Consider the following 21,922-nt stretch of genomic DNA (forward strand, 5'->3'; position numbering starts at 1 on the left):
GTGTGATGTCTTTACTTACACTGGTCAATAGACTTTAGTCAACACATCATTGAAAGGTGTTACACATGAAATAAAAACAGTGTTTATTCCTCTGAAGCAGCTGCATTATAACCAATCTGCTCCTTTGTGGCCGTTTAAAACAGCCTTAAATAACTGTTGTTATATTTGTTGCAGTTTCTGCTCCTCTTGAAAAGACGACTCTGGAAAAAACATTTTTGAATTTCAGCTTTTAACTGGATAAATATCAGATATATAAACGTCTGCAACAAACTGATTCCAGCTTCTACACAGCAAATCCAGCATGTCCAAATTAACACTGTCGGATTTGATTTTCAAATTCAAGTTCAAATTTTTTATTTGTCACGTACACAGTCATACACAGTACGATATGCAGTGAAATGCTTAGACAACTGCTCGTGACCTAAAGAGGGGGAAAAAAAAAAAAAAGGGGGCTATGAATAAGATAGGGAAAAAATATGAAGAATTAAAGGGTAAATTTAACTAGGAAGGAATAAAATATAAAAAATTAAGGTTAAAAATTAAATAACTGTACAACACAAATTAGAATGAAGGGTAAATTTAACTGGGAGAATAAGATAAAATATATAAATTAAAGTTGAAAATAAAATAACTGTACAACAAAATACACAATACACAATATAGAACTATATAAGAATGTATGAAGAAATATAAATAAATAAATAAATATATATATGCACACACACACACACACACACACACACACACACACACACACACACACAATAACAGCAGCTGTACAAGCATTAACTGGAAATGAAGAATATAGTGACCAGTGTTGTGCAATCCACATTATGTCTTGTGCAGTGCAAATATGCTTAGAGTGATTTAAGTGAAAACAAAGTCCAGAAAGTCCAGTGTGTGTGTAAGAACTATATGTGTGGGTCAGTACTGTGTGGTGGTGTGATTGAGAGACCGTATCGCCTGCGGGAAGAAGCTCCTCCTCAGTCTCTCTGTGTTGGTCTTCAGGGAGTGGAATCGCTTTCCTGACCTCAACAGAGAGAACAGTCTGTTGTTGGGATGGCTGAGGTCCTTCACCATCTTCCTGGCCTTGGTCCAGCACCGCCTGCTGTAGATTGAGTGCAGGTCAGGGAGCTCGGAGCGGATGGTGCGCTCAGCTGATTGCACAACCCTCTGTAGAGCTCGTCTGTCCTGCATGGTGCTGTTCCCGAACCAGGTTAAGATGTTTCCCGCCAGGATGCTCTCTATGGTGCACGAGTAAAAGTTCCTGAGCACCTTGGAGGGCAGTTGGAAGTCTCTCAAGCGTCTGAGGTGGTAGAGACGCTGACGGGCCTTTTTCACCACGGTGTTGATGTGACAGGACCATGACAGGTCCTGCGTGATGTGAACTCCGAGGTATTTGAAGCTGTCCACTCTCTCCACTGGGCACTCGTTGATGACGGGGGTCTGGTAGTTCCTCTCCTGCTTAGTGCTGAAGTCCACTATCAGCTCCTTTGTCTTACTGACGTTTAGAAGGAGGTTGTTCCTCTTGCACCAGTTCTCCAGATTCCTAATCTCCTTCAGGTAGGCCGTCTCGTTGTTATCAGAGATCAGGCCCACCACGACGGTGTCGTCAGCAAACTTGATGATGGTGGTGGAGCTGGTAGTGGCCACGCAGTCATATGTGTACAGAGAGTACAGCAGGGGGCTCAGAACACACCCCTGGGGGGCTCCAGTGCTGAGAGTGGTGGAGGCTGAGACATGTCCGCCCATCCTTACTGCCTGTGGTCTGCCAGTTAGGAAGTTGGAGATCCACTGACACATAGATGAGCTGAGTCCCAGATGCTCCAGCTTGGTGGTGAGTGTGGAGGGAATTATGGTGTTAAATGCAGAGCTGTAGTCTATGAAGAGCATTTTAACATAATTCCCCCTTCTAGTGTCCAAGTGAGTGAGTGATGTGTGGAGGAGATGAGAGATGGCATCGTCTGTGGAACGATTTGGACGGTAAGCGAACTGTAGTGGGTCCAGTGTGTCTGGTAGTGAAGAAATGATGAAGTCTCTGACCAGGCGTTCAAAGCACTTCATCACTACTGAGGTGAGGGCTACAGGGCGATAGTCATTGAGAGAAGCACTATTAAAGTGTCTATATGGGTCCACACCAGAGAGTGTTAATTTAACTCTTTTTGGAGAGTTGGTACGTTAACTCTGATTTAGTGTTAAACACTAAATCTGTCTGGAGTTGATAATTTAACACTTGGTGTTAAGAGTTTATATATTAACTCTCAAAGAGTATTTTAGTTTAACTACGTAAGAGTTATCTTCTAATTCATTCTAAAAAGCGGGAATTTTACTGTTCTGAACTTCTAGAAATTTCTTTTGGAAATAAACATTTACTAAAAAGACGCAATGGTTTTTGAAAAACATTTATTCTGAACTGTGCACCACAATTTCAAAACATTTTCTGAAAGATGTAACAGTGTACATGTTCTCACTTTCATTAGAATTGTGTTTATCAAAAGGTCTGACATGGTAAATGCAAATAACAGCATCTCATCACTTATTTCTTCAATACAATATGCATGTCCTTCATTCATCACTTTGTGGAACTTCAACGCACTTCTGCTCTCCCCCATATTCCATCTTCACAAGCATATCCTGTGCGGAGATTGAATAAAAATTAGTTGACACTAATTAATGGCACAAATAATCCAGTAAACAATTGCAGCACAGTAAAAAAAAAAGGAATCCTCTTTGAGCCATTACTTGTGTAAAGTATTTTCCCAAAAGACAAGGACACAGGCAACAGGTAATACTGAACTAAATGTAAAACCTCAACCTTTTTCATTTTTACCTAAACCGTGTGCACAAAACTCTGGAGGGATCTATGCTAACGTAGAATCCAGTCAGGACGTCTGCTACTGCTGTTTGCTCGTTTTTCTTTTATGGGTGATCGTTTTCAGGCTTCAAGTAGCACCATTATACCAACATTTCACATTCTACACATTGTTTTAGGTGTATTTGACCAAAAGTTTGACTGAAAATTCACATGCAAGCTTTTTTCAAGGCTGTGGTATTTGCCCGCAAACAATACCTTTCAGCTAGCTAAAACAGAATATTATGCTATCAGCGAGCAACATGGCTAATGCCTTTCACACAGCTTTGTCTCAACTCCAAAGAGCCACAGAAGTAAAAGCTCATAATAATAATTGAAACAATCTTTAAAAAAATGACTTACCAAGCATGGCAAACAACTCAAATATGTAGAGCAAAATGTTCTGAAACGGCTTCACTTCAGCTTCGATTGGAGCCGTGCTGGGGGCGGAGTCTGTGAATTTACTCTGTTGGTGTCATAGCCCCTCTAGGAGTTCAGAGTTAAGAGGTCAAGAGTTAATGTTTCCATTGTAACACCTCCAGATTTGACATAGAAACACTCATTTTTAACACTTGATTTTAACTACTATCATTTTACACCTCAGAGTTACATTAAAAGAATGTGACTCTGCTTAGAGTAAAATTAACTCTACTTTTGCAAGGAGACTATTAACACCAAAACATTTAACACTTTTGAATTTGCTGTGTACCTCATGATAGGAATGTTTTTGTGGCTCAAGATGACCTGATATCTTTCATGATGGATACATTTGACACATGTTTCACATATTATAGACCAACAAGTTATTCATAGCAGTTTAAATACAGGAGTCACTTTTGGGCCCAGCAGATAAAACAGAGCCAATATTTCCTTCTTTATTTAAGTGACGTGTGTCACAGATGTGACCTAGTAAAGTGTAACTGAACATTAGTAACGTTATTAACACTCTCATGGCGTGCTTTGAAGTTAGCCTCAGGTTAAGTAATATACTAGCAAAAAACTATTGCCAGGCTCAACTTCCATCATACAGATGATGCTCGTGGCAAAAGAGTCTTTTCATTATGAAATCTGTTTCTGTTCATCAGGAAATCATATTCAAACTGATTAAATAGACATTTTCAGTAGTAAGCTGCTATGCACCCGTCTCAGTGTGAAGTGAAGTCTCTCTGTACTGGATCTGGATTCATCATCGTCCCTCCAACAGTGACACAGCGATCCGGCTCACCAATTGGTGATAACAACCTACTGAGCCTGCTAGCAGGTGCAGGAGGGCCAATCTGAGCCACAGTTATGGGGCTGATAACTGCTAATAATGCCCATTGATGGACTGTGCACACAAACAGTAACACAAAGACTCAATCAAGAACTGGTGATGTATGTTTATTAGAACATGGAAAACAATGAAATACACATTTTTCATCATGCCTGTACTTTGACAAAAACTCAGCTTTGATATTTGTCTGTCTGCAGCAGTAATGACAGAAATCATTTCTTCACATTTGACTTCAAATGTCACAAATCGAGTATTTAAAGTCCATTTTTGGGGCTTTGATGAGTTGAATCAATGATTTGGATCATTGATTAGAGATCATACAGTTAAATGCACATTAGAAATGGTCCAGCAGTACAACAGCTAACATGTGAATGATTCCACTGTAAAAGTTTCACATGAATTGTGGGTAACATGCAATAATGTTTGCGCTAACATGAGATCTAAACCCAGACTGAACCACTTACAAAATCCAAAACACGTACAAACTCCAAAACACGTACAAAATCCAAAACACGTACAAAATCCAAAACACGTACAAAATCCAAAACACATGCAAACTCCAAAACACGTGCAAACTCCAAAACACGTGCAAACTCCAAAACACGTACAAAATCCAAAACACGTACAAAATCCAAAACACATGCAAACTCCAAAACACATGCAAACTCCAAAACACGTGCAAACTCCAAAACACGTACAAAATCCAAAACACTTACAAAATCCAAAACACATGCAAACTCCAAAACACATACAAAATCCAAAACACTTACAAAATCCAAAACACGTACAAAATCCAAAACACTTACAAAATCCAAAACACGTACAAAATCCAAAACACATGCAAACTCCAAAACACGTACAAAATCCAAAACACGTACAAACTGTGTTTTGACCTCCAGAGGGCGACAAATCAGCACAGACAGAGAGCTCCATTCAAACTTTGCTGCCATCAGTAATAATTCTTCAAATATAATCATCAGTGTTTGAGCAGTTATGATATCAGGGACAATCTAGACATGTGTGACAATACTGAACATGTCACATGACACACCTTCAACATCATGTGATCCACTCTCAGTCTGCACTTTCATTCATGACTTCAACAGGTTGAAATGAGCTTTAAAGAAACATCAATTCAATGTTGAAATATTTAATTTATTTATTTTGGACAGTGCATGGTAATGAACATAAATGTAAAAAAATTACATGAATGTAAACATACCAGATTATAGCCAAGGGCTAATTTCCATCTGTTGTCCATAAACATAAAAAAAAGACATAATAATTCATAAAAAATTCATAATAAAAACTCAATCACCAAACTCACACATACACACCATTCTGTTCCCAAATAAAACATTAAAACCAGGCTCCCACAAACGTGTCCTCCTTCTCCCTGGATTTGAAGGACAGGTGGGCCCACCCTATCCCAGGATGCATTGCAGCGTGGTGGTGGAACATATATTTGGGTCCAGAGATGGAGCAGCGCTCTCTCTTTCAGTCTGTGTTCTGTTTGAGTCTGGCTTCAGTCTAATTTAGCAGCTGTGACATAAATGGAGGGTGGAGCTTGTGAGTGATGGAAGCTGAGAGCTGTGTTTGCACATGCTCAGTGTGACAGGATGTTGGCTGCTGTGTTTGCACATGCTCAGTGTGACAGGATGTTGGCTGCTGTGTTTGCACATGCTCAGTGTGACAGGATGTTGGCTGCTGTGTTTGCACATGCTCAGTGTGACAGGATGTTGGCTGCTGTGAAAGCTGAATGCTCTCTGGTTAGAAGTGATGTCACACATTAGGATGACTGCGCTCGCTCTCTGTCAGGGTACCAGGGCCTTGCTTTGACCACATGACTCTCCACTTTATTAGGTACAGCTTCCTAACACAGGCTCAGGTTGTCCACACGTACACGGGTATTTTTGAAAACGGAGATTTTCCGTTTTCATTTTAAAAAATAATCCCGTCCACACATAAAGGCAGAAATGAAGGAAAACGCTGCTATGAACATGCCAAAGCAACAGGTGGAGCTAGATTCCTAACCGTGCAGAAATGTTGGCCAATCAGAAGTCTAGAAGCCTCGGTGGGAAAAAGTAAACAAAGCTGGGGCATAGAAGCAGAACCGAGTCGTATGTGTGGAGGGACAGTAACTGTGTGTATATGTAAGCATTTAAACACTGCAGAGAGTAGAATTAACAGTAACAGTATTGTAGAAATTCATTTCACCGAAACAATAACGTGGCGCACTGTGTGACGTCAAAAAAGGCGCATATCTTTGACGCTGCGTTTTCTCCGTTTTTCTCGTCCACACGTAAACGCAAAAACGGAGTTTTCGAAAATATCCACCCTGGCCGGCGTTTTTAGAAATCCCTGTTTTCAGTGACAGAAAACGCCGTTTACGTGTGGACAGAAGGTGCAAACGCATAGAAAAATCTGCGTTTTCAAAAATACCCGGGTACGTGTGGACGTAGCCTCAGACCTGCTTTGCTTTCAGAGCCACCTTAAATCTTCATGGCTCAGATTCAGTGAGGTGCTGGAAACATCCCTCAGAGTCATGTGATCAGTGACGTCTGCTTCAGCACCGACAGATAGAAAAGTGCATCCACATAAAAAGGATATATAATAGAAATCAGATGCTGATTTTCATCTTTTCAGCCCTTTGTCTGGGTGCTGATCCAGCTGTGTGTGTTTGTGATGACAGTAAATAAATGTCAGACTTACAGCTCCTGTTTTACTGCATTAAAGTGATCAGATGACTTCAGCGCTTTGACATGGATGGCAGTGAAAGCAGGAAATGACAAATGTAGCACAGCAGCAGCGTTTAACACGTCTGAGCTGGAAACAGAAACTCTGCTTTGAACATCATTCATAGAACAGCTTACAGCGTCTTTTGCTCGGCTACAGTTTAGATGGATTTGCATTAAAGAGGCAAAGAGACTAAAATGGTTAGGGTCAGGAGGTCAAAGGTCAGAGCTCCTGTGGGTCTGAGGGCAGCCTCATGGGGTGGCTGTAGCTCAGGTGGCAGAGCAGGTCAGCCACTAATCAGAAGGTCGGTGGTTCGATCCCAGGCTGCCTCCTGGCTGCATGCCAAATATCCTTGGGCAAGATTTGCCTACTGGTGGTGGTCAGAGGGCCCGGTGGCGCCAGTGTCCGGCAGCCTCGCCTCTGTCAGTGCGCCCCAGGGTGGCTGTGGCTACAATGTAGCATCACCAGTGTGTGAATGTGTGTGTGAATGGGTGAATGACTGAATGTAGTGTAAAGCGCTTTGGGGTCCTTAGGGACTGAGTACAGCGCTATACAAATGCAGGCCATTTACCATTCATGTTGGAGAAGGATGAAGGAGTCTGACCTGAGCCAGTGTTTGACATGAACACATCAGCACTGCTGTCAGTGAGCCTAACGACAGCCGTTAGCATCATTTCAGTGTTTCAGTCATAAAAACACTTCCTGTCTCTGTGGTGGTTACAGTGACATCATGCAGTTTGTGCTTTGACCTCCAGAGGGCGACAAATCAGCACAGACAGAGAGCTCCATTCAAACTTTGCTGCCATCAGTAATAATTCTTCAAATATAATCATCAGTGTTTGAGCAGTTATGATATCAGGGACAATCTAGACATGTGTGACAATACTGAACATGTCACATGACACACCTCAAACATCATGTGATCCACTCTCAGTCTGCACTTTCAGTCATGACTTCAACAGGTTGAAATGAGCTTTGAACCAACATCAGTTCAGTGTTTAAATATTCAAACGCTGCAGGAAGAAGAACAACAAAGTGATGACGGATGTTTGTGTTTCAAACAGGAAAACCGGAAGAAATAAATCACCTTTACATAACCTGCCAGAGCTTTGGGAGTTTCCAAGATGCACTAGAACGCAGCACAGAGTGTGTTTGTTTCGGTGTCCTCAGATGCCTCTGTGGGTGTTTCCTTCCTGTTCAAACTTTAATTTCACTTTCCTGAAGTAAATGTTTGTGACTGACGCTGTGAAGGTAATGGAAGCAGTCTGTAATGTTTCCCTGGCTAACATCAGTATAACTTCTGCTTTTTCGTGATTGTGTGTTTGCTGGTTTCTATTATTATTTCCACTGTAGACTATCTATAGCTTGTATATAAAAGATGGCGGCAGAGACCGGGTTCATACATTTGTTTGTGTTGAAGTCTGAAGTTTTGTCTTCAGTTCCTGGAAGTTTCAGCTGCTGTTTACAGAAACATTTAATGTCCAGGATGTTTGTAGTTTGAAGGAAAAAAGACTCCATGATGAGTCAGTTATGATATTTTCAGTGATGATCTGTAGAAAAGTAACAGTGAAGACTTTTTCAGTTCTCAGTGCAGGGTGGAGTTTGTGGTTCTGCATGTGGGGCAGTTTGTAGATGGAGGCAGCAGCTCTGTTCATTTTGGGACTGATGTAAAAATGCTTGCTGATGTTTCCTGTTGTCTAAAAGTTGATGCTGCTCACAGATAAATGAGTGTTTTCAGCCTTTGATCAGTTTTTGCTGCCAGAACTTCCCTGATGTGATGGATGTGCAACTGGAAACATCTGGAGTTAGTGTTGAAATGTTGACAACACGATCAGCAGCTTGAACAGCAGATTTCCTCTCAGTGTTTGAGGATTCAGAGCCTTTTGTAGACTTCTGATCACTTCCTGTTAGAAATGTTTGACTCTAAAACTCTGAAATGATGCTGCTGACTTCAGAGAGGGTTCAGCCTTCACAGTGAAATAAAAGTAAACGTTCCTGTGCAGTGAGCTCCCTCAGACATTTGATGCACTCAGACAAACAGCAGCTTCACTGCATTTAGTTCATGTTTGTCTGTTTGGACACAATCACTGCTGTGTTTTAGTGTCTCTGCTGGAACTGCACAAAACTCCTTCATTCACCATCCCAACACTGAGAGGATGGTAGACACACAGGGGCACCTTGTGAAAAATCAGTCGTGCAGGAATTTAGTTTTCTTTAACTCATTGAATGTATTTAAAAATTGGATCAATATTTCAGTGTAAATTGAATAAATACGATAATGTAATTAGCAATGTGTCTTGTTTCTTGAGTGATTTGTCAAGTACTTTCCTATAATCTTTCTTATACTTTGCTTTGTTTTTCTCTTGTTTTTCCATTGCTCTTCTTGACTGGGCTGCTTTTCTTTTCTTGGCGAGTCCTCTGAATCCATTAGTGTGAAACAGCAGTAGTCACAGGATCAGTTTCAGTGATAGAACGAGTCAAATATTTCACGTTCTACCTCTGGTAAAAATCTACACAGCCATCGCCCTGTACAAGCCCATTGGACTGTTGTGACTTCACAACAAAAAGTGTGTAACCAAAAAGGGTTCAGTTTAAATGGTGGGTCTGTGCCTCCTCCCACTGACCTCAGAGGGGAGAAAAAAATGTCACTTTTGTTTTTAAATGCAATTGCATCAAAAATACTTTTTTGCTATTACAACGCTAACTTTACCGGACATTAAAATGTGCCCAAGAACTTGGCTCATTTTTGCATTTAAATGTCCTAAAACAGTGAGCGGTGACTGGGCGCACTGCCAGCATTCTAGCCACTAGACAGACGTGTTTCTATCAAACAATGACATCAGAATAAAGTCATCTTTACAAAAAGCAGACGGGGTAATGAACTACACCTGTATTTCTATTTTGTTAAGTGCACGAGGAGAAAACCTGATAAATACGAGCAGTAAGGCTTGTTTGTGTGTAACGCATCACATTACATTACAAAATTTGTCACCTTTAATAGGAAAACACATTTTTGGTGGTGTTTTATTCGAGAGAGGTGAATACTAAACCGATATACTGTGAATTGTGTGAATTGTCCAATATATTGCACCTCATCCTAGTCTGTGTGACATCAGCACACATAGCAACAGCTTAGCAACCACACTTCCTGTTTTTAACATCGCTGCGACCACAGGAAGTTGACAAGCTTGATGAAATTAGAAACTACTTCCTGTTCTAACACAGGCAGATGTGCAGAGACAGTTCTCAGCTCTGTGGGTCTGCAGGTTTCCATCTGAATGGTCTCCGATGCACACATCAACATCAGCTGTGTGTAGCTCAGTTCCAGCACAAATCTGCCGCTCCATAGTTCACGGTAACGGACTCACAGCTGGCCCAACGAGGCCGAGCGTGTCCGCCATGACCTGTTAGTGCGTGATCAGAGTCCAGGAATCAGACGAAACACACTGAATGCGGCCTGAGCTATTCCACAGTAACTGTTACTTAGTGTAGCCAGATGGGTTACTCTTCACTGCTCTCCTCCCTCTCTGCTGTTCAGCTTGTGTTGAGTGAGCTGTGCTTTCATTTAGCTCCCGATCATGATGTCCTGCATTCAGTGATTTGCAATTAATATTAATGGAATATGCTGCTTGCAAACATAATCAGCCCTTTGCACATTTGCAAACTTAATCCAACTGGATAAACACCACAATGTTACCTTCAAAGCAACCTTATAGTTGGACGACCTATAAGAATAATTCAGAGTGAATAATCACCAGTTTTAGTGTGCAGCCTTTAGCTATCAAATACGAGCTTGAACAATAAAGACAGCCCACAGGGGCGAGAGGGGGATTTGCTTTAAATATCTTAGTGACCAATCAAAAAGAAATAAACCAAAACGTGTCAGAGTAAAAAAACATTTTTCTCGAATCTCCAGAAAAAAAATGAGGTAGTATTTTTTTCTGGAAAGGGAAAAAAAATCTCTCTACAAATCTCCTTTAGTTCATGAACAGACGTTCTGCTTCACTTTCAGGGTACAAACAGAGGATTGTTTGGTCTCAGTCAGACTGCAAGGACTGCACACGAACACTGGTGACCGATCACCTGAATTCATCTCATCACTGTGAGTCCGAGCTTGTTTATTTGACTGAAACACAGACAAAGATGTTCCTTTCTCTGACGTGTTCAGAATCTGTTTGTCATCGTTTCGTTCGGAGCGCTCGCTGTGGAAACGTGAGTCACAGCTGCTCGCACACACAGTGCTCCATGTTCAAACTGTTTTTAATAAATAATAAAGCTGCAGAGCCTTTTGAAGGAAACTTTTTAGGTAAAGTCTCTCTTATTGGAAAAGTCCCACAGGGTGGAGCACTGGGGCTGTAACAGTGGACGACATGATGGTGTTTGTATCACGTTTACTGTCTTACGAACAGAGATGCTCCCACAGACAGGAACACGTTCTTCTCTCTCTTTTTGTTCTTTAGTTTGCGGACACCATGGGCGCTCGGCAGTCCGTCATTCATATTACGAACAAGACTGAGGGCTACACCCTTCAAAACCCCAGGTGACCACACTTCTTACTGTGACTGAGATGCTGCCTGCACATCACCTGACACCTCACTGATAAAAGTAACAGAAGGAATCAGACGAGCAGTAAATTTCTTCTGAACACTGACACGATGTTGTCATCTCAGCAGCAATAGCCCTGTCCATGTTTCTTTCTCTAAACAAACTCATCCACCTGACTCATTATGAGAGTTCGGGTCCTGTTGGAATAAGAATATTAATTCATATTTTTCTTTTTCTCACTAGTCTGCATCTTGTTAGCGGACTCTGCCAAATCCCTTTGCCAACAAAACTTGGGCCTTCTGAATGTGGCAGCGCTCTGTTCTCTAAGACTGGCGGCACAGCGCGAGGATCTGTTGGAGTCTTCACCTACGATCTCTACGATACAGCTGCAGACAGAGCTGATAAGAAAATAGCCGTCCTGTTCTCGGTTCCTTTTGACTACGGCCTGTACTCTAACTGGTGCGCCGTCGGAGTCTTTGACGGGGAAACAAACACTGATAGTGCTCTTTATCGTAAGATGTATCGCACTCCTGAGAGAGGGTTTGTCAGAGGAAAAGCTGATGGCTATGATCTGACTCACACAGATATTAATGTCACCATTAAATCCAGCATGACAAACTTCAGCGTTGCAACGCTGAAAGTTGAAGTACACAATAAAGTAATTGAATAAAAAATAAAGTAATTATGCAAATATGAGCTCTGATTGTTTTTGGGGCAGATCTTGAGGAAAGGCCTGATCACCCTTCATTAGTATTATTTTTACTTATCAGGATAAACAGATATAAACTTGAGTTAACCCAGGGTTTCCCCATCTTCCACAGAAAACGCTCCTTACAACACAACAGACATTAGGAATAAAAAAGGAGTATAAAAGAAATACCAGTAAAATACAATCCTGTTGTAAAAGCGATCAACGCTCAGTATGGCTGTTTATTTCACAGGTGTGGTTGGTTGAAAAGGTATCGAGGTGTGTGTTTCATGTTTGTGGCAGTGGAACAGACTCATCAGCAGAGCAGAATCATTTTCTGATCACACGAACACATTTCACCCAGCAGATAATCAATATGTCACTGAAAGCACGCTTTAAAAGACATAACCTGCTCCTGACAGTTTGAGTTTATGTTCTCTCAGCTGCAGCTGTTTGAGATTGTGAACCAGCTCCGTAGGACAGAAAACTCAGGGTTAACCCTGAAGTAACCCGAATGAGCAAAATTCTCTGGAGTTAAAACCTTTAGTTGTTTAAAAATAAAGTTTTAACATCGAATCATTAAAGATCAGCTGAGCAGGTAACACATGCTTGCGTGGATGGGATGTACTGAGTTGGATTATTGATGAAATCAGACTGAAACGCTCCACCAAGTGTTTTTTAGAAAATCATCACTAACCTTTGAGGAAGGAAGCTTTCAAGGATTTAATAATCTTTTGTTGGTTCTGTGGGTTCAGGTTACGTTTCGCCTGTCTCGTCGGGTGTGGTTTCTTCCAGCTGTGTTCCCCTCCTGTTTCCATTCCCTGATTACTTCCTGTGTATTTAAGCCCTGTGTTTTCCTGTGCTCCCTGTTGCATCGTACTCTCACGTTACTGTGTGTTCTGCCTGCCTGCTTAGTTTGTTTTTGTCTCAATTTAGTAAAGTTCCTGTTCTGTTGCTATCAGCAACAAAGCTGAGTGTTTTCGAGTTTACGTCTGCCTTTGAGTCCTGCATTTTGGGTCCTTTCTCCCTGCCAGCCTGCACACAGCCATGACAAAATACTAATTTGATGTTTCCTGTGCATTAATTTCAACATGTGATTCTTTGTTTTCTGAGCCCTAAACCAATAAATAAATTAGACTTTACTTTAACTTGCCCCTGTGCTTTATTCACTGACATCTCATCTACTTTACTGATCTGGTTTCAGTTTGGGAAAAATGTGTGAGGTTATACACATTGTTGTACATGATTGCTACCACTTTGCCCTCCTGGTCAGCTGACAGTAAAAGTTATTTATTAGCAAATATCTTGATAAAATGGAAACCAGAGCTCATGTGTAAAAAGGGCCACGACGTCTCACATAAACTTCAGTTTTTGCAGGTTTGACCAAATCTCAGCAAGCAGGTCCAGTTGGTGACTTAAAGAAACTGAGGAAGACTGAAGGATGATTTCCTGAGAAAAACTACAAAACCATAGATATTCTCTTCATTCTGGGGCGTCTGTATCCAGTAAGGGTCCTAAGGTTCGACCCTTGCTAAGCGAGCCCACCGCAGACATGAGCGAGACAGATAATGTTCCTCATAAATTAAAGGACACTTATCCTCAAAGCCATTAAGGGTTAACTGAAATATTCCATCGTATTCAAAAATTAATTAAAATCCTTCTTTAGTTGATGTTGTTATGGAAAATTTAACAATAACCTGCAACACAGTCAGTGAGCTTGATTTGTGGGTTTAATAAACACACTGCAATGTGGAGAGAGCATCCCAGTGAAACACCAGGACCATCTCTGTGGCCACCGCCCTCACATCTTCTATACAGACACACAGACAAAGAACATCCACAGACTCTCACATGTTGGTATAGCCCCCCCCCTCTCACAGGGGGCCATACCTCCTCCCTCACAGAGAGAATTATGACCTTGTTTTCTGCTTGGCCGTCACCTAAAGATTTACATCCCTGATAAGCAGGAGTCCCACTATCTGTTTAACGTCTCCCATTACAACGGCCTCCCTGTGGTAACTTTCCACGTGCATGTAAACTAGTGACAGGAGTGCTCTCACTATGGTAAAGTGAGAAAGTGATATTACTATAACTAATGTGATGTGATTAAATATGTGATTAATACATGAGAAAAGAAATCCGCCACCACACTCCACCCTTTGTGATGCCACAATTAAGAATCACATAAAAACATGGAGATTTCTTTTCTAACTACTGAACATCAGCACAATTACGTACTCAAAGAAATTCCATAATGTGCATCCTCCCTATAGTCAGAAGGAAAAAAACAAATTCACACTTTATGGTCATCTTCGCTCCATCTGAGTCTCCACCCTTTGTTTGAAGGATGGCAGATACCATAAAAGAAAACACAATATGAGATCATATACAAAATGAAACAGCCTCTGTTGTTCATCTGCAAAGAAAACTTTACCCTTAGTTACATCAAGCTGCTCTTTCATAAGAACCTGTTGTTGAGATAAGGAAGTCTTTCAGTGTGTGATATATTTTCCACTTTATCATTAAATCAACCCATGTTTCCCAATTTATTAACAGTTTCTGTAAAAGACCCCCATCCCCAGTGTTATTAGGGATTGAGGCACACATGCCTGACCAAACATCACACACTCCTTTGTGCCATTTGCTTTGCCCTGTCCAGATGTTTGCCATCAAGGACAGTGACTATAACCTAAGTGAATACCACAAACCTAAACTAACTTCAAAGTTAGTGCTTCCCAAAGTCTGGGGTAAAACCCAGAAGTAGCCATGAATTTCCACACAGCCAACATATATCAAACACTTCTGAGCTACATTTACAACAGAGAGATTGATCTTTCCTCTCTATCAGTCAGTACATTGTGCTGTACTCGTTACTACTGTAGACCCATTTACACAGTGTAAACCCTCTCAAAGGCATTTACAATTATCTTTACTGTCCCCACAGCAGTGATTGGGGAAACCAAAACCACCACATTTAACTCTAGAAGAACAACCTCATTTTTTAGGTGCTTCCAGCATGTTTGAGACCTATCAAAATCAATCGTTGAAATGTGATGAACCCAAAATCCTACTTTACAGTGTCAAACAACATGTCAAAGCTGAGTACACATGTCAAAAGAACTCACAACTATTGTTACTATGTTTACTCAGACAATGAGGGCCTAATGCACTTACGCATCAGGAACTGACATGCTAGATAATCAGTCTACCTACCCTACAAAATGCGCACAAGTTGCTGTAAAACGTGCATGCTATAATTACTCCAATCACTTCTACTCAGGCTCAGGACTCTAACAGAGTTTGTGATGTTCGGAGAGTTATGTGAATGCATATCATTTATAAAATGATTATTAACGTCACACCAACGACCTCCTTAACTTAAAAACATACTAAGCTTTCCAGGGAAACTGATTGGTTGTTTAAGCAGGTGTTATCTGCATTCATTCGCTGATCCCTCTTGGGTGGCACAGAGTCTGCTCTGCTGTCGCTGAGTTGGAGCTTGGCATGAGTGTTTCCTAGTTCTCGCTGGGTCTCTGAAGACTTCTGATCAGCACCCAGTCTCAATCTCAGTCTGGAGATTCCACCCTTGGGATGATTTCTTCCAGCAATACTCTGGCTGCTGCCAGTGGCGTGTCTAGAAATGTTTGTTGGGGGGGCCAGGTAGGGGCACAGATTTGGAGAAGGGTGGCAGATGTAATTGGCAGATAATGTTAAAAACAATTCTACCAACCGTTAACCATAATTCAATAATCCTATAAACCTAATAACCAAATGCACTTTTAACTCTTATTAGAATGAGATTTTAACCACTACGGTGCAAAGTTTTTAGATACTGCGTTGATAAAGTACAAGAGATACAATCAGTGCTTTGTCAGTGTTTACTCAGCATTCAAGGACATCAATATTTGCATAGCATTTTTACTGACATATAGTGCACATATGTTTTGGGCAAAAACATTTTTGAATATTAAAATACGAACATTTGTAACAAACAATTGACAAATTAGCCAATGCAAAACTTTATCTGCCTGTTAAAAAAAGAAGATAATCTTCTCACAAACTGGTGTTTGATTTTGAAACAGGAAAAAAGTGGGGAAACAACTGAAAAGACTAACATTTGAATAAAACCTGAAAGCAAGTAAATACTTTCTATGCTGCCTTATGGTAAACTTTGGTAATATTGATAAAGAACAACACTGGCTGATGATGAAATACAGTCAGCTGGCATGGTGACACTGCCAGTATTAACCTGCAGGGCTGGACTGGGACAGAAAATCGGGCATTTTCACTACAGACCGGCCCCCCAGGTATTAAAGCCATAAAGCCTTTGACTGAAAACAAACCCTGTTGTGACAGTGATGTACAGTCTTGTTGGTATATGTATGATTTCTATACATTTTACATCAGATAAAAACTTTGGTTGTAAGATTTAGATAATTATTTAATAAAAGCTAGATATTTTAAATGAGAATAAGAAAGAAAAGTATTTCTTTGTGCCCACCTTTCCCTGTTAATGCCCTACCTGGCCCCCTGGCAACACTTTGCTAGACCCGCCCCTGCACAGTTACCAGCTGTCAGCTGCTTAGAAAAGGATCCTGGTGTTATTTGTCTCTCAGAAACAGTTCATAACTTCAACTCATCCATGTCACCTAAAAGGTAAACCTGTTTCTCCATCACAGCTCTGATGATTCAGTAAGGACATCTCCTGGTTTCATCTTCATGTTTCCCTCTCACCACATATCCAAACCATCATGACCAGCAGCTTTACAGCTGTGGCTCCAGCAAACATCAGCTGATACTAGAAATTAATATTAAATACATTCTAACAACAGCTGATCAAGCTTAAACGTGCTGCTGTTGTTTAGCGCGACATCTGCTGGTTTCCTCTTTCTGGCACAAAGTGGGCGATAAATAAACAAGAGAGAAAAGCCGATCAGCTGATCATCGATCAGTTTCATGATTGAAGTAGAAACAGGAGAGGGAGGGGAGAGGATGAGAGAAGAGGCAGCTGTGCAGCATAAAGACAGAATAAATCCAGCTTTGTGTCTTTTTCCATTCTAGCTAAAGTTCGGGACAAACTGCGTCTCTTCTCAGCTCAATACAAACGTGTAATATTGTCTCTGAATGAGGGACCATTCCATTTTTTAAGGAGCCGTTGGCAACTCTACTAACTAACCTTATGAATAAAATAAAGTTCACTATCAGTAACATCATAGCAACCGAACAGCTGTATAGAAACTCCGTCATGCTAGCTAGCACGCAGTACGAGTTATTGTAACTGACTGTAAAAAGTCAGCACAACGAAAATAACTCCACCTAAACTTAGTTCATATCTGACCCAGATAGACTGCAGGTCATAACTTCTTACCTGAAGTTCAGTTCACCTGACACTCGGACCGGTGGCTGCCTCGGGTCTCTGCTCCTCCTGCCTCCCCTTCCCTCATCCACCTGTTGCCTCTGTGGAAGCCCTGCCATAGCCACCACCAAACAACGGAGTTATTTCTACACATCGACCTGCATCTGGCCAATCCACCACCTCTCATTGTTCATGCCGTTACAAAAAAAATAAAAAAAAATAAGTCATCAGCACACCCGGTATGTCCGATGGCCTGTCCAGCTATCTTAACCTGTTAATCTTTCTCCGAAAAACTGTTTCTTGCAGTGCCATCTTTCTGCTTGGCTCTCCTACCTTTGCTAACGTGATGCTCATAGTGCAGAAGCCGATGCTGCATTCACTTGCACTCGGATATCTGAGCTTCACTGTGAAAACATAATCGGACATTTGATATTTGATTGAATTTTATTGTTTTAGCTTCGGGGTGGCACCTGGGGTGGCCAGTCTGCTTGTGGGGGTGGCCTGTGCCCCATCCTTCCCTGATCTAGTAACAATCAGCTAATTTGCATATCAGCTATTAACCCACCAAGTTGACAGGACAGAGATGCGTGTTCAAAATATTATGACAAAAGAGAATTTACTTCTTACAGTAAATTACTTGTGCTGCACCAATCAAGCAGAAAGTATTTGACAATTTACTATATTAACAACTAAACTTATTGTCTGATCACTGGTTGGTCAAACCAGAATTTTTTCCCACAAAAGTTAAACTGTTGTCCTGTAACCCAGAGAGTTAACTGTCAGCAGTGGATACACTCAGCGTTTGATAACAAGTGTCTGTGAAATTTGCACAATTTTAACACTGACGACAGATAACAAGCTGATCTTCATTGCATGTGTGTGTGTTAGTAGGCAGGTTAATGGCTGTGTGTGCAGTGGAGCTGCAGGTTCAGCAGGGCTTTGTCCTCAAAGCTGCCTTTCCTTCACATTTCTCTGTTTATGTGTGTTTGTGTGTGATTTAGTTTTACCTTTGTAGCGATCCTACGGACTCTTTATCAACCTCCACAAGACAGCCGGCCACAGTTTTCCAGCCCAACGTTCATGTGTTCTCACATTAACAACAACAGACCTCCATGCTCTCTTCTCCCCACCTCTCACAGCTTCTGTCTCTCTCCTGCATCGGCAGCAGTTCACGGTGGTGGCGTGTCAGAGGCCCAGGGGGCCGTTCTTCTTCAGCTTTGCCTTTTGTCTTTCACTCTTTTCAGTCTTTGCCATTTCAGTTCCCAGTATAGCAAATGTGAAACTGAGACAGTCTTCTCAAGTCCATTCACACACATTGATGTTGCTGGTGAACCTCCCAGCTTGTGATTGGGAGCGCATGCTTCCATCCACTATGGCATGTGTACATGCTGCTGAACCCTGTAAGGTTTAGGGCAGTGTTGCTGTGTGTTCACATTGTTGAGTCTTGAAGTCGACGCAGTTGCTCTCGAACTGCATTTTCTCTTCAGGGAGAGATTGATTGCCCTCGAAGCTTGTTCTTCATCGTGAGGTGTACATGGAGTGAAGCTGTGTAATATTCAGCCAAAACACAGGCTGGTGTGGTTCCAATTATGTTGATCTATCATTTTGCTCCGGCCGCTGTGCTTGTGGAGGACGTTGATCCAGTTCCGCAGCCACCTGTGCTAACACACTAAAACATTTATTTAATATCATTTTCATCACTGCTCATTAACACTTTCCCTCTCTTATTCTTCTGTCCACATTTTAACACATCTCTTTCCATCACTCTCGGTTATACACACACCCACAGCACTTCTTACACACACACTTCTCTTTACTGCATTCCTCAGTTTCTACACACTTCATAGAAAAAAATCATGCAATCAAAACCTGGATTTGCCCGGACCACCCGGAGGTGGCTGTACTGCTGACCTCAGCTTTGTGGACAAGCGCGTTCACCGTCCGGCCTTTTCCTTGTGGTGCAAAAGTGTTAAACACCATAGACTAAGGACAGAGTCCTTCCCACAACAGTCCAGACAAGGTACAGAATTCACCTGCTGGCTGCTACTACTGCACATTCACCCAATGTATGTATGTATGTATGTATATATATATATGAACAAGAAAAACTTTATATCAAAAAGCTGAGTTTCCTTATGAGACCGCAGTGCATGACTGCATGAGTGACACAGGCTGCTGCACACAGCAACAGAGAGGCCCTCTGGAGGTGAAAGCACAAACTGCATGATGTCACTGTAACCACCACAGAGACAGGAAGTGTTTTTATGACTGAAACACTGAAATGATGCTAACGGCTGTTGTTAGGCTTCTTCCTTCAGTGTTTAAATATTTCAGCACTAAACTGATGTTTCTTCAAAGCTCATTTCAACCTGTTGAAGTCATGAATGAAAGTGCAGACTGAGAGTGGATCACATGATGTTTAAGGTGTGTCATGTGACATGTTCAGTATTGTCACATATGTCTAGATTGTCCCTGATATCATAGCTGCTCAAACACTGATGATTATCTTTGAAGAATTATTACTGATGGCAGCAAAGTTTGAATGGAGCTCTCTGTCTGTGCTGATTTGTCGCCCTCTGGAGGTCAAAGCACAAACTGCATGATGTCACTGTAACCACCACAGAGACAGGAAGTGTTTTTATGACTGAAACACTGAAATGATGCTAACGGCTGTCGTTAGGCTCACTGACAGCAGTGCTGATGTGTTCATGTCAAACACTGGCTCAGGTCAGACTCCTTCATCCTTCTCCAGCGTGAGGCCGCCCTCAGACCCACAGGAGCTCTGACCTTTGACCTCCTGACCCTATCCACTTCAGTCTCTTTGCAATGCAAATCCATCCAAACTGTAGCAGAACAAAAGAAGCTGGAAGCTGTTCTCTGAATGATGTTCATCTACGGTTGCCAACTCCCTGAAAAATAAATAAGGGACACCTCACGGCCAGGGCTGGACGACCCGCAAAAATTCATAACGTGAGAATGAATTTTACACACTCAGCACCTGTTATCTCGATCTCTACCCCATCCCGGCCCATTATCTTGGATACTTTCTCTCCTGTTTCACTACCTGAGCTGGTAAAATTAGTGAATTCAGTGAAAGCATCCTCCTGTTTACTTGACATTATACCTGCATCATTATTCAAAAATGTCTATTGGCCCATGTGTGCTCACTTTAATCAACTCTTCACTGGCATCTGGTATAGTTCCGGTTTATTTTAAAAACGCTGCTATTCTCCCACTTTTAAAACAACCTCAGCTTGACCCCTCTCTTAGGAGCAGCTACAGACCTATCTCTAAGTTACCGTTAATTACTAAGCTTCTAGAAAAGGTTGTGGCTCAGCAACTTATGGCAGCTCTACATAAACATGGTTTCAGTCCGGTTTTCGTCGATTTCACTCCACGGAGACAGCCCTTCTTAGGGTCTCAAGAAATATCTTGATGAATAATGATGCAGGTAAATGCTCTGTTCTACTCATGTTGGACCTCACATCAGCTTTCGACACAGTTGACCATCACATCCTCATTGAAAGGCTGAAAAATTGGGTTGGTGTATCTGGAACTGCCTTAGAGTGCTTCTCCTCTTATCTCCATCACCGATCCTTTTCTGTGGCGGTCTCCGTCCACATTAGAATGAAAATAACAAACACTGCTTTTGTCCATCACATCCAATCAGAAACAAAAGAAGGTGCCGGATGTTATTCTTCAGAGCATTTGTGCTGAGAAATGAGAAGACAAATGTTTGATTTTAGGTCATCCTCTACCTCCCTTACTTATGGTGTCCCTCAAGGGTCAGTTTTGGGGCCTTTATTGTTTTTAATTTATCTTCTCCGCCTCCAGCATATAATGGGCTCTTTTGAGGACATTTCTTATCACTGTTATGCTGATGATATTCACTTGTACGTTTCTTTTTTATTTTATTTTATTTCTTTTTGTCCCGTTTGGATCTTTAGCCATCAGAATTGTTGTCTTAAGGCCAAGAAAGATGCCAAGCGGATTTATTTTACCAAGTGGATCATCATGGCCTTGCCATATTGGTCCATTTGATTGACCTTTATTATAATTATGAATTTATTTTATTTTCAGTTGCTACAAACGGGACAGACATGACTGTGGGATAGGACAGGGAGAAAGAGTGAAAGAAAGAGAGGGAGAGAAAGAAAACCAAAGGGGAGAAGAGACGGTGAGAAGGGGGGGAAGAGAGAAAAAACAAACAAACAAACAAACAAAAAAAACAAAACACCTGGATCACCTGTATGGAGAAAAAAAACAGAAGAGAAAGCAAACAACAAAGAGCAACATAATAAGAAAAAAAAAAAAGCACCATCACAATAAACTAGCTAGCAGTAGATACTAAATATTAAACGATATTGTGCAGCACGCAAGATAGACAGCGCACAATGTGCTTTGAGGCAGCATACCTGTGTGGATCAGCATGCTTGCATTCCAAAGGTTTCTCCATGTAATGATCTGCTAGGG

At 41.5% G+C, this 21,922-nt stretch overlaps 1 protein-coding gene and 1 long non-coding RNA gene across 4 annotated transcripts; one reads left to right on the forward strand and one right to left on the reverse strand.

The window, feature by feature from the left end:
- Window positions 1-2,386: 2,386 nt before the first annotated feature.
- On the reverse strand, window positions 2,387-3,381 carry LOC146578026 (uncharacterized). The gene is made up of 2 exons (XR_014889930.1): window positions 3,215-3,381; window positions 2,387-2,634 (listed from the first exon to the last, which is right to left on the reverse strand). It is a non-coding gene; the product is annotated as an uncharacterized LOC146578026 (long non-coding RNA).
- A 4,675-nt stretch (window positions 3,382-8,056) lies between these two features.
- On the forward strand, window positions 8,057-13,214 carry LOC146578027 (uncharacterized). Of its 3 annotated transcripts, XR_014889917.1 has the most exons (4): window positions 8,057-8,111; window positions 10,873-10,962; window positions 11,321-11,400; window positions 11,649-13,214. XR_014889917.1 is itself a non-coding variant. In XM_085256998.1 (3 exons), the coding sequence occupies exons 1-3, from the start codon at window positions 8,088-8,090 to the stop codon at window positions 12,073-12,075; spliced, it is 531 nt and encodes a 176-aa protein (XP_085113124.1). In that variant the 5' UTR covers window positions 8,069-8,087; the 3' UTR covers window positions 12,076-13,214. The 3 variants fall into 3 exon arrangements, 1 of the variants encoding a protein (XP_085113124.1); XM_085256998.1 differs by lacking the exon at window positions 10,873-10,962 and having other exon boundaries at window positions 8,069-8,111; XR_014889918.1 differs by lacking the exon at window positions 8,057-8,111 and having other exon boundaries at window positions 10,531-10,962.
- Window positions 13,215-21,922: the final 8,708 nt, after the last annotated feature.

The sequence above is a fragment of the Mchenga conophoros genome, linkage group LG3, assembly GCF_057382185.1.
Source record: "Mchenga conophoros isolate Kocher_MC1m ecotype Shallow Benthic linkage group LG3, M_conophoros_male_GT1.1, whole genome shotgun sequence".
Lineage (NCBI taxonomy): Eukaryota > Metazoa > Chordata > Actinopteri > Cichliformes > Cichlidae > Mchenga > Mchenga conophoros.

Coding starts and splice junctions, on each gene's coding strand:
- LOC146578027 (XM_085256998.1), top strand. CDS start 8,088: ATGTTTGTGACTGACGCTGTGAAG. Junction 8,112..11,320: donor TTGTGACTGACGCTGTGAAG/GTAATGGAAGCA, acceptor TTTGTTCTTTAG/TTTGCGGACACCATGGGCGC. Junction 11,401..11,648: donor TACACCCTTCAAAACCCCAG/GTGACCACACTT, acceptor TTTTCTCACTAG/TCTGCATCTTGTTAGCGGAC.